At 39.1% G+C, this 12,455-nt stretch overlaps 1 protein-coding gene and 1 long non-coding RNA gene across 4 annotated transcripts in view; both read right to left on the reverse strand.

The window, feature by feature from the left end:
- SELENOI (selenoprotein I) overlaps positions 1-12,455 on the reverse strand; it is a 43,019-nt gene that overhangs the window by 29,418 nt on the left and 1,146 nt on the right. The window contains exon 2 of one of the 2 annotated variants that reach the window (XM_077843857.1): positions 1,739-1,884. The exons of the other annotated variant lie outside the window; for it this stretch is intronic. Coding sequence (XP_077699983.1) covers positions 1,739-1,813 — 75 coding nt within the window. The 5' untranslated portion in view covers positions 1,814-1,884. The remainder of the gene's footprint in view (positions 1-1,738; positions 1,885-12,455) is intronic. 2 annotated transcript variants of the gene reach the window in all.
- On the reverse strand, positions 3,104-11,086 carry LOC144281093 (uncharacterized). Of its 2 annotated transcripts, XR_013349547.1 has the most exons (4): positions 8,875-11,086; positions 6,584-6,998; positions 5,716-5,843; positions 3,104-4,390 (listed from the first exon to the last, which is right to left on the reverse strand). It is a non-coding gene; the product is annotated as an uncharacterized LOC144281093 (long non-coding RNA). The 2 variants fall into 2 exon arrangements; XR_013349546.1 differs by having other exon boundaries at positions 3,104-5,843.

Consider the following 12,455-nt stretch of genomic DNA (forward strand, 5'->3'; position numbering starts at 1 on the left):
TAATAGTTTGATGAGAGACACTGAATAGGGGCCTTCTGAAGTGCCAGAAATAATTCTGTATCTTGATCTGGGTGGTAGTTATTTGGGTATATACATATGTAAAAATTCATTACAAGACACTTAAGATCTGTGCATTAATATGTAATTTATATCTAAAGAGAAATCAAAAATCAAAAATACATATGTGGCAGGGGCGCTTGGGTGGCTCAGATGGTTGAGAGTCTGCCTTCGGCTCAGGTCATGATCCCAGGATCCTGGGATCAAGCCTCACATCAGGCTCCTTGTTCAGTGGGGAGCCTGCTCTTCCCTCTCCCACTCCCCCTGCTTGTACTCTCTCTCTGTCAAATAAATAAATTAAATCTTTAAAATATATATATACATATATGTGTATGGCAGTATGCATGTGTATGGTGTGCATAGGTGTTGCAGGGAGGGAAGTACATGCCAAGATAACTTCCAAGCAAAGGCCACAAAGCTAGAAATACTTGACATACTGAAGGAAGGCTAATGCAGCTATAGCTTAGTGAACACAGAAAAATGACAGGAAATGAAATGGAGGCATGGACCTATACCACCCAGCAAGACCACAGTGAGCCAGATTTTATTCTAAGCCCAATGCACACGCTGATTTATATTTTAAAGGATTTTTAAAGGATTGTACTAACTACAAAAAAAAAAAAAGAACTGGATGGAGACCAAAGTCCAGAGACCAGTTACAAGACTCAAAGTACATCAGGCAGAGAAGATTATGGGTTAGACTATAGGTTAGGATTAGCCGTACAGTTAACTTTTAAATGACTTCCAAAGATGCTCTGAAGCATATGTTTTGGAGGACATTAAAAATGTGACATTCCCCTTAATTTAAGAAGGAAACTGACTGATGAAATGAAATTCTGAAACTGCCTCCTTGGACATAGAAGTATTTCCTTTACAAAAGTACTATATTTCAAATCCCTTCTCAGTACTGATAAGAAAAATGATACAAACTGATGCCCCTGGCACTAAATACAGAGCTTTGGACAAATTATTAATTACTCTGAGGCCACTGTCCCAAGTAATGCTCCACTATCTACACTCAGCAGCAGATTTCCCCTACTTGGTCTTTCTTCTACACAATATAAAATAGGACTCTTACTGTTAAATGATTTTTAATATAAGGCCTGTCTTTACCCATCTGAAATATAAGCTTTATACTTTTCTTTTAAGATTTATTTATTCGAAAGAGAAAAAATACAAGTAGGAGGAGGTGCAGAGAGAGAGGGAATCCTCAGACTCCCTGGGGAGCAAGGAGCCTGAAAAGCGGGCAGGGGAGGGGGGAGGCGGGGACCGATAACCTGATCCCACAACTCTGAGATCATAACCTGAACCAAAATCAAGAGTTAGTTGCTCAACCAACTGAGCCACCCAGACACTCCTAAACTTTATACTCATAAAACACATTTAGTTAAGTATAGTAACCCATTAAATGTGACTCAATACAAGCTCTTAGTAGTTCATAAACTGCACTTATTGTTAATCAATTCAGATGCAAACTCAAAATGATATTTCTAATTTTAAAAAACTATTTCCAAAATTCTTGAGTTCGAAATTATCCATGTTTTTAGGACTAAAAAGCAAGATATCCATAAAGAACCAATTTTAGTTTACAACTGGGTTTGCTATATGAAATTGTAGTTTTTATATGTTGCTCACAATAACTTTTCAGACATCCCTAAAATGAAACACACACATTACCAACCTCTCTTAAAACAGAAGAAAGAATCATCTCTCTCGTTGACAATACTGAGGTCAGACCCTTGTTGACAGGACTCATGGCTCAATTATGTTTAGGTGTTTAAAGTCCTTTACAGGGGTAAAATCCATTTTGGCCAACATGTACTCCACCTAGAACAGAGTTCTTTAGCAATGGCATCCCAATCCTCCCGGCTAGTCACTTAAGCACAAAACATAAAACAAGGAATCTCAATTACTTAAAAAACTGTTATTCACTCAACAAATATCAAGGCAATCAAAAGAGTGGCCTTTCACATACAAATGTGGGACTCACTGAACACTGGGATATAAAGAAACTTAAAGAGAATGGAGAAAACTTCCCAACTTGATCTTTTGTGTTTCTGGTACACAGCAGCCTGAGCTCAACAAACATATTTCAATGTTTGCACATATGAATGAATAAATGCATGATCTACTTTGCATGTTTGTTTAAGTAGCAGTAGAGGGTTAAGGTATCAGAGTTGAGAAGAAATGTTACTCCCCTCACCAAATCTATTTTCCCCTACGAACTAGTCCACAGCAACTTCAACTTCACAAGACGAAATTCTTCTTACTCTTCCCCTATTAATAATATGTTTAGGGACATCTGGGTGGCTCAGCAGTTGAGCGTCTGCCTTCAGCTCAGGACGGGATCCCAGGATCTGGGATTGAGTACCACATCGGGCTCCTTGCAGGGAGCCTGCTTCTCCCTCTGCCTGTGTCTCTGCCTCTCTCTCTGTGTCTCTCATGAATAAATAAATAAAATCTTTAAAAATATATGTTTACATTTGTATGTTTTACAGTTTCCACCAATTACAGCTGTTCTCTTGATATTGTAAAATAGATTATTCCTACCTATATCACAAATGATGAGACTATAAAATTCAAGGATTACAACAAATAATAAACAGGAAGGTCTGAACTGTAAATCCTTTCTGATTCATTCTGGAACACGTCTATGAAATTGATCACTTTGTCTGAAACCAGACTACTGTTTCTTGGTTCAAATACAATAATGATCCACTTAGACCCAATTTACTGAAATCTAAAACATACTTTTTGTCTTCCAACTTATGGCAGACACTTCCAGTTTATGGCAGACACACAATTTATTTACTTTATTACACAATAAAGTAATCCCCAGTGAGTGGAGCCCCAGTATAAGCAATCTCCTCCCTCTGATGGTTCATTCCCCTCCCTTGAGGGCAGACCCTGTGATTAGCTATAGAAAGATGACAGATGTCACTGCCTTGATTAGGATACATTATATGACAAAAGTGATGGGATATCACTTTCATGATATATATATATATATATATATTTTTTTTTTTTTTTTTTATGATAGTCACAGAGAGAGAGAGAGAGGCAGAGACATAGGCAGAGGGAGAAGCAGGCTCCATGCACCGGGAGCCCGATGTGAGATTCGATCCCGGGTCTCCAGGATCGCGCCCTGGGCCAAAGGCAGGCGCCAAACCGCTGCGCCACCCAGGGATCCCCATGATATATTTCTTTACGTAAGTCTTCATCTTAGCAATCTGGAGGAGTCTCCTGCTGATCTTTAAGAAGAAGCAAACAGCAATAATGTGAACTGCCTCTGGTGATGGCCATGTGGCAGGGAAAAGTCGGAAAGCCCTAGTAGCTAAAACCCTCAGCCCTACAACTGGAAAGAACTGAATGCTGCCAACCACACAAGCCTGGACGAGGACCCTAACCTGCAGATGAGAGCACAGCCCAGCTGACATCTTAACTGCAGCCTGGTGAGACCCTAAACAGAGAGAGGAGCTGGCTAACCAATGCCCAGACTCCTAACTCATAGAAACTGTGAGATAATAAATATGTGTTGTTTTATGCCACCAAGTCTGTGATAATTTGTTACCCAGCGATAGGAAACCAGTGCACAACTCTGAAAGCACTACATCATCTTTTCTACTAAGAGATATCTTAAGGCTCCTACCCACAAAAATAAGACTACTTGATGCATGAGAGCCAACACATTATGGTAATATAGTTTCTTACTCCTTTACATCCATTTCTTGGTTTCATTAATACCTCTCTTCAGATTGCAATGTAATTGAATAATTCTTCAGTGAAGTGGTTCTCAAACTGTAGTCACCAAACTGAATCCAAATTCTTGGGACTCTGCCCCAGACATACAGAATCAGACACTCTTTAGTAGGAGTATAACCCAGCAATCTCTTTCAACAGACCCTCCTGGTAAGTCTGAAACACACTCAGGTTTGAGGACCACTGCTCTGATGAAAGCAAACATGAACAGCACTCCCACAACTCCTCAGCTGAAGGATAAACCACACCATTAGTTTAGTGGCCAACATCTATCCCTCCTTATGGTAACTTCAAATACTGCATTGCAAGCAAGAGACAAGGTATAATAAAATCCAGCAAATACTCACTAAATTTACTAAATACAAGACATTATGCTAGAAACAATCTATGATATAAAAACACCAAACCTAAAGTGGGAAAAAAAAAAGGAGGGGTTCAATTAACCCTGGGACAAAAATTTAAAATTTCTTAAAATACTTTTTATCAATACAAGACTTTAAGAACTATACTCACAGAGAACATAACTCCGTAGACAATGAGATCTCCTTTCAGTCAATATTATCACTTACATCTACTAACAAGTCAGAAGGAAGATGGTGACAGAATATTAGAGAAGTTAGGGCAGTAAGAACAAGCAAGTCATGATGTCAAACAGGTTTGCTTGCTAAACTTAATCTACAATAAATTCTAATGAGATGAGAGGACAAAAGGAGAGGTCATTAAGTGAAGAAAAATTTGAAATCTTTGCAGGGAAATCTGGATATCAGACATATGATAAATACATAGAAGGTACTGCAGATTCTTAAATAGGAAAGTGGTATTTGAGACAATTTACTTACTCTGCCTGTTGTACTATTATATATGATTAAACAGAAGAAGAAATCTGAAGTCAAAGTCTCTCTGTGGGATCCAAGCTAGATACAGACCTCTGTTACTCTTTCTATCTCTCTGTTGTCACCCTTAACTTGCTCTCCTAAAATACACTTTCTCTTGGTATAACTTCCTGGAGTGTAGGTACACATGTGTTATACGTTGGCCAATACTCACAAACAGGGAGGCACAAATGTCAAGTATTATTTCTTACTTAGCACTAATATACCACTATGTGCCAGGCATTTTACAAATATTAATTCATTCAATTTTGATAATGATCCTATGAGGCAGATACTATCCCATTTCACAGATGAGGAAATCTGTTTAGAGATGACACTAAGTTACTCAAAGTCAAAACTCTAATACGTGGTTTCTTTTGAACTTAATATTAAGTTTCAAGGCTAATAATTTAATCAAAAAAAGACTTTCATCTCAATTAAAGCTACCCAGTATATAAAATGTTCTTAATACACAACAAAATGTAAGACTAGTAAATATAGTCATTTACTTGCCTTCGCCAATGATTTTAAAATGAGGGAAAAGAGAACAAAAATAGTTCATTTTCACTGTATGTTTTCCCCACCTGCAAACGTTAGACACAAACCCAATTAAGCATCCACTGAAAGCCTTATTTTATTGTTTCTATTTCTGGTACAAAACATCCAGTAAGTACAAGGCAGAGTTTATCTTTTCATTCTTAGATTTGAGAGGAAGCCTGGCACGAAGAAAATGGGATCCTAACCCAGACTGCCTAGGTTCAATCTCAGCTTTGGGACCCTGAGGAAGTTAAATTCTCTGTGCCTCGGTAAATTAACAGTACCTCTACTTCACAAGGCATTTGTGAATATTAAATGAGATAATATATGTAAAAGCACTTAAAGCAATGCCTGGCACATAGTAAATGCTATATGAACATTTGCTATCATTATTATTATTATTATTATTCAGTATTTACAATGATATTGCTCTTGCCATTTCAACTTTCCTTCACTGGGCTCACTAGGCTCAGCCTGGTACCTCACATACCTGTCACGTCCTTATGTCTAATTTACCATGGTCTTCCTGGTCTCTGTGCCTGGGTTCCCCCATCAGTCTCTGTAACATCTTCTCCAACTCTCCCTTATGCACTGGGCAAATTCTTATTCTGTAAAATTCTTCACATTTAAGTATTATAGGAGTTAGAAAAACGGGTCATCCTCAGTGAACTGATGTTTCAGAAGACAGTAAAAGAACCAAGTCAAGATGTTTCTTCCAAATAGCAACTTCTGAAATCTACCACTTAATCTCATTCTCTCTCACACTGCAGAAGTTCCCCAGCCATCCTTCTTTCACTCCTTCTGAAAAACTCTTGTCTCTGCCAACTGCAAAAATAATTCTTTCCATGAGACACTTATAAATCTACATCTATAGCCACTAAAGAGATTACTTTAAAAAAATCCTTAAAAATAATAATAAAAGGGGTGCCCAGCTGGCTTAGTTGGTAAAGCATGTGACTTTTGATCTTGGGATTGTAAGTTTGAGCCCCACATTGGGTGTAGAGATTACTTAAAAATAAAATCCTGGGGGCAGCCCCGGTGGCTCAGCAGTTTAGCGCGGCCTACAGCCCAGGGCATGATCCTGGAGACTCAGGATCGAGTCCCACATCAGGCTCCCGGCATGGAGCCTGCTTCTCCCTCTGCCTTTGTCTCTGCCTCTCTCTCTCTCTCTCTCTCTCTCTCTCTCTCCTCTGTGTATTCTCATGAATAAATAAATAAAATCTTTAAAAAAAAAATAAGGTCACTATAATGTTTTTCAAGTCTTATGAATGTATTGACAGGTGGGAAAGGGCAGCTCCCCAATCTATTCAAGGAGACCAAGCACAACTAAAGATATGTCTGAATTAACTGTAACATACCTAGGTAATGCTGTAATTAATATGGTATACTGTAGCTGGCCTGCAATCATAGGCAGCCCAGGTGGCTCAGCAGTTTAGTGCTGCCTTCAGCCCAGGGCATGATCCTGGAGACCAGGGATCAAGTCCCGCGTCGGGCTCCCTGCAGGGAGCCTGCTTCTCCCTCTGCCTGTGTCTCTGCACCTCTCTCTCTCTCTCACATGAATAAATAAAGAAAAAAGAAAAAAAAAGATTAAGAATTTCTCAAGTGTCTACTCTGGCTCAGAATAAAAGCGTTCTAATCTTTGAAATCATTAAATAAATATTCCTCTAATGGAGGATAATTCATCCACAGGTGATATTTCTTTGGAGCATGAAGTTTGCTTCAATTCTCAGTCCACAATCCACATCTTCACACGCTCTATCCAACAGAAGTGCCCTGTACAAAAGATTACTGTTATCCTGTCAGATTCAGCATCATTTATCATTTAAATTATAATTGTGCTTCTATCCTATAAGGGTCAATCTCTCATGAGTTTGTTTACTCATCAGATATGAGTTAATAATTCCTCCTCTCGGGCTATCAAGAGGGTTAAGTCTTAGACCAAAAAAATGTCAGTTACTATTGTTACCAAGGGTACCTTTCCAGGGTTAATGCTTCACAAAACCCCTACCTCAGTGACTACCGCCTCTATCCACCCAGTCATCTTACCAGAACCTGCGTCATCCCAGACTCCTCCCCAGCAACACCTCCAGGTTCTCAGTCACCATGTTCTGTCAATTTTTAATCTTAAATCAAGGATCACAAACAAATGTCCATAGGGGCTGGGAGGATAAACTAAACAAAGCAGACCTGCATGAAGCATATGGGGTGGAAGGAAAATGGCAAACTGGAGAGCAAATACCTTTTTTAAAGAGGGCAAGCACTATTTAGCTTTGGGGGAGTCTTGTCGAGAGAAAATTCAGGGCCAATGCTGTCCACTATTCTGGTTTTTCAAACAAATCCAGAAATTTGGATTTTTATGGGGAAGGTGCTAATTTTTTAAACAAAGTATGGTGTGGGCCAAATTAAACATATCTGCTGGCCAAATTCAGTGAGTAGGTTAACCAGTTTTGATTTCTATCTTTAGAATCCCCACTCCCTTTCTATCCCTGCTACTTAGATTCAGGCCACTCCCATTTCTTACCTAGGTTTATCCAGAAGGATTCTAAAAGGTCCCCAGATCACACCACCCATTTATTTTCTACAAGCTGCCAGGGCAAACTTCCTAAAATTAAATCTGATCCTGTTTAAAATCAAACAGTTCTCCCAAATCTACAGCATTACCATGTGCCTGAGTTATTTAACATGTAGACAAGAGTAATCTACCAATCTGAATCTCCCAAAGTAAGGCTAGGAATCTGCTATTTAAACACTTTCCCAGGTGATTCTGATGCTGATAGTCCTTGGGCCACAGAAACACTGATCCACAGGGTAAAATCTAAAAGTCCTTTCCATCAAAGCATTCCCTCTTGACAGGCCCCACCTCCCTCCTCAGCCTCATGTCCAGCCCCTCCACCATTACGCCTAAACATGTACCTTCTTATGGTTCCCAGAAAAAACTATTGGGCCTCCACTCCTTATGCATTCCACTGCTCTCTGGCTCTGTAAAGCCTTTTCTCCCTCTTTGGTAATGTGGGGCCTACTCAGCTTCATTTTTCTAGATTGAGCTCTGCCTTTCCCTCCATCCCCTCTCGGATGCCTTTCTCAGCTTTAACCCTCACTCCCTGGAGCTGCCTCCTTATTTCCCACAGCACCTGGCACTTACCTAACTGTATTTTGTAGACCCAGTGCTATGCCTGACACAGAGTGGACCCTCAATAAATGCTTACTGAATAAACAGAATCAAACTGTATGAACCAGTAAGGGTGAAGCCAGACTCTTTGGCATTATCATCAAGATGCACACAGTCTCTCTTTATAACCTGTTAACTGCAATACTAATAAATGTATCACAGTTCCTATAATCAGGTTGTTGTTGACGTGCAACAACAGAATAATAGCAGAAACCAATTCATCATAAAATTACATTATTGGGGCGCCTGGATGGCTTAGTCAGTTAAGTGTCTGCCTTCAGCTCAGGTCATGATCTTGGGGTCCTGGGATTGACCCCACATTGGGCTCTCTGCTCAGCAGGAAGCCTGCTTCTCCCTCTCCCCTCTTTCCCCCCTGCTTGTGCTCTCTCTCTCTCTCTCTCAAATAAATAAAATATTTTTAAATAAATAAATAAAATTATATTCTTGAAACCAAGCAACATTATTTCAAAAAATACTTACCTCCTCTCTGAAGCAAAATGATACAATTTAAAACTAGCTGTTACACTATCAACTAAACTATGCCTCCCCTAGGTCAGATTAGGTAAATCACAATACAAGTTTCGCCCTTAGACAAGTGGGAAAATCCTTCAACAGTAAAGACTTGTCCAAAGAAAGGGCAGGTAAGAGAGGAGGGATGATAAGCCTCTCAAAGGTAAAATACCTCAATATAATTGTCTAAAGGTACATTAATAAGCAACAGAAAAAAATGGCAGTTAAACGCCAGACATTGTCACATTCAAAATACAAAAGAGTCCTTCCAACTGATATCCAGGAGATGCACAGCTCCTTTTTACCATACTTCCAAAATGGTTTATATTCTTTTACACTCTCATTCCTTCAATAAATATTTGTTAAGCACCCGTTCTATTCATGTGCTAGCCTGGTCATGTTGAACAAAACAGCTATAGGCCCTACCCTCATAATCTAAGAGAGAAGGCAGACTCTCAACTGATTATTCATCTGCTTAATAAAATTGTGGTAACAAATGGGAAACACAAGTGTTAAGGCAGCACATAACATACAATCCATCTCATGCTTTCTTCTGCACTGAAAAGCAATCATCTTAGTTTCTTACTACAGAAATCTAATTACCACCCACATGTGTACCCCTCTCAGCAGTTATTCTGAATAACTGCCAGGTTTCCAACTGTAGCTCTCAGATGTACCTCTAGGGAGACAAAGAAATTAAACTAATTCAAAGTAATTTTTCCACCAGCAGCTTTTATTGTATCAAATTTTCTCACATCTCTTTACTCTAATATACAGGGTCACATCAGGGAATAAAAATCTCTTGACTGTTTTGAGTCTTTACCCATTTATGGGATGATCTTTCTTCAAAAGCTGTTTTAATTCAATAAGCATTTATAAAGCACTTCCTGTTGAAGACCACACAATGGGAATGTGTGATCTTTAGGAAGAAAGGGTCTCTAGGTACAATTCACATTCCAGTAAAACTGACCACAGAGGTTTTTCTTTTGGATACCTTTGGATTCATATTTTTTAATATGAACACAATACTAAGAACCCTCTACTTGAAGAAGTTTAGGTTATAATTTGTGGCCCTCCTTTTTAAAAATCAACAAACTACATTTTAGTGAACATTGGACGCTTGCTAAACTGACCTTTGTTTTCCAGGATGATAGAAAATCTGTTGTCAGACACAGGAAGTGAGTCAGATAACGGAAGAGGGTAAAAGATAGGAATAGAAAAGCACACTAAAATTTCTTGTAATTTAGGACACCTATCTGGTTGGAAATATAAATTTAGGGAACACTGCTTTATAAGAAAAATTAGATTCCATATTACAGACACTGCTGCAAGTGAAACAGCTATTCTATTGGTACTTGGACCCAGAAAGCCAAATCCTGGGAAGGAAAAAAAATTTATATGTCAATATTTACAGTGCAGAAGAGATAATAAGAAAGGGGTAGAGCTGAAGGCAAAATAGGACATATCTGGGTTAATAACCTTCTTTAATGAAGTTGTAAAGCTCTAGCCAGGGCTACTAAGAAGGCTCTGGGACTTCTTTCCACTTAAATTTTAAGACGTGTCAGCACCTCAGGTCAAAATTGTATGACACCATATTGCTTGAAAGCATATGAATGTCCTATATGACTTGCTAAAGTCCTTTACAGTTTTTCCAATTCCAGTTAGGCAAAATCCATTATGATTTTTTTCAGCTATGCATTCATTCTACATATGTTTATTGGGTTACTAGTATGCACAGTGGTACTGTGGTCAGGCCATGGTGGTCAAGTCTAACCACTTGGGTTGACATTCTTTTTTTTTTTTTTTTTGGTATTACATTCTAACAGGAAGACACACTAACAAATTCCATAAAGGAACAGAGGGTACTCTGACAGCATGCTTAAGGGGAGAGGAGAGCTTAGAGAATGCTTCTGAGGAAATAAAATTTAAGTGAATACATGAATATTAATGTAAACGGGAAGGGAAGCTACATTCCTGGCAGACTAAACAACATGACTTAAAAATGTGAAAAAGGAGGGCAGCCCGGGTGACTCAGTGGTTTAGCACCGCCTTCAGTCCAGGGCCTGCCTGATCCTGGATACCTGGGATCGAGTCCCCCATCAGGCTCTCTTCATGGAGCCTGCTTCTCCCTTTGCCTGTGTCTCTGCCTCTGCCTCTCTTTCTCTCTCTCTCTCCCTCTCTCTCTCTGTGTTCCTCATAAATAATAATAAATAAATAAATAAATAAATAAATAAATAAATAAATAAATAAGAAAAGGGAGTGGTGGGGGAGGAGATGGCTACTAATTCTGGCAGAGGTAGACAGTGAGGAGCATGACATGAAGCTGAAGACAGGCAAGGACCATATCATTCAGAGCAGTGTAGATCCTGTTTTGGATTTTTGGACTTCATTCCAAGAGCAATGGAAAGACAGTGGTGGGTTTTAAGCAAAGGAGTAATATGACTAGATGCACTTTTTTTTTTAAAGATTTATTTATTTATTTATGATAGACACAGAGAGAGAGAGAGAGAGAGAGAGAGAGAGGCAGAGACACAGGCAGAGGGAGAAGCAGGCTCCACACCGGGAGCCCGATGCGGGACTCGATTCCAGGACTCAGGATCGTGCCCTGGGCCAAAAGCAGGCTCCAAACTGCTGAGCCACCCAGAGATCCCTTTTAAAGATCATTATGAAACAGACAGAAAAGACTGTAAGGGCAAAAGTAAATGTGGGCAAGCAACAAAATAAAGTAGTAATAGATTATAATCCAAAATATAAAATAAATATTGGTGAATCCACAGTGGTATAATTAAATGGTTGGATAAATATACAATGGGAAGAAAAGACAAATCTCCCATGCACAATTCCCAACAAATTATGTCAATAATCTCCCCTCAAGGAGGTGGAACTTAAGTTGGAACTACCACTACCAAGTGAGGGCTCATAGCAACTTGTTTCCAAAGGGAGTAATTTTACAGGGAGAAACCTAACAAACTCTACTTCAGCCAGGTGATCAAAGTCAACATCAACAGTGATAAGTCATACTGATAGCATGTACTCTCCATATGATGTAATGAGAATGGCACTTCATCTCCGTGCTCTTCCCTCCCCAAATCCCATAACCCTTGCCTCATTATGCGAAAAACAGACAAATCCCAACTGACGGTCATTCTACAAAATACATAACCAGAACTCCTCAAAACTATCAAGGCAATCAAAAAAGAAGGGAAGTTGATAAATCGTCACAGCCAAGAGGAGCTTAAGGAGACAACTAAGTAAAATGTGATATCCTGGATGAGATCCCAGAACAGAAAAAGGGTATTAGGTGAAAACTTAGGAAATGTAAGTCAAGTATGGACCTCAGTTAATAATGTGTAAATATTGGTTCATTAATCGTGACAAAGGTATCATACTAATGTAAGATGTTAATAATAGGGAGAACCGAACCGGGTATGAGACATAAGGGAGCTCTACTACCTTCATGATTTTTCTGCAAATGTATTCTAAAAGTGTTCTAAAGGAAAAAGATTACCTAAAGTGTATGTGGGAAGAGTGATAATAGAATCACTCTTCTT

The sequence above is a fragment of the Canis aureus genome, chromosome 12, assembly GCF_053574225.1.
Source record: "Canis aureus isolate CA01 chromosome 12, VMU_Caureus_v.1.0, whole genome shotgun sequence".
NCBI lineage: Eukaryota > Metazoa > Chordata > Mammalia > Carnivora > Canidae > Canis > Canis aureus.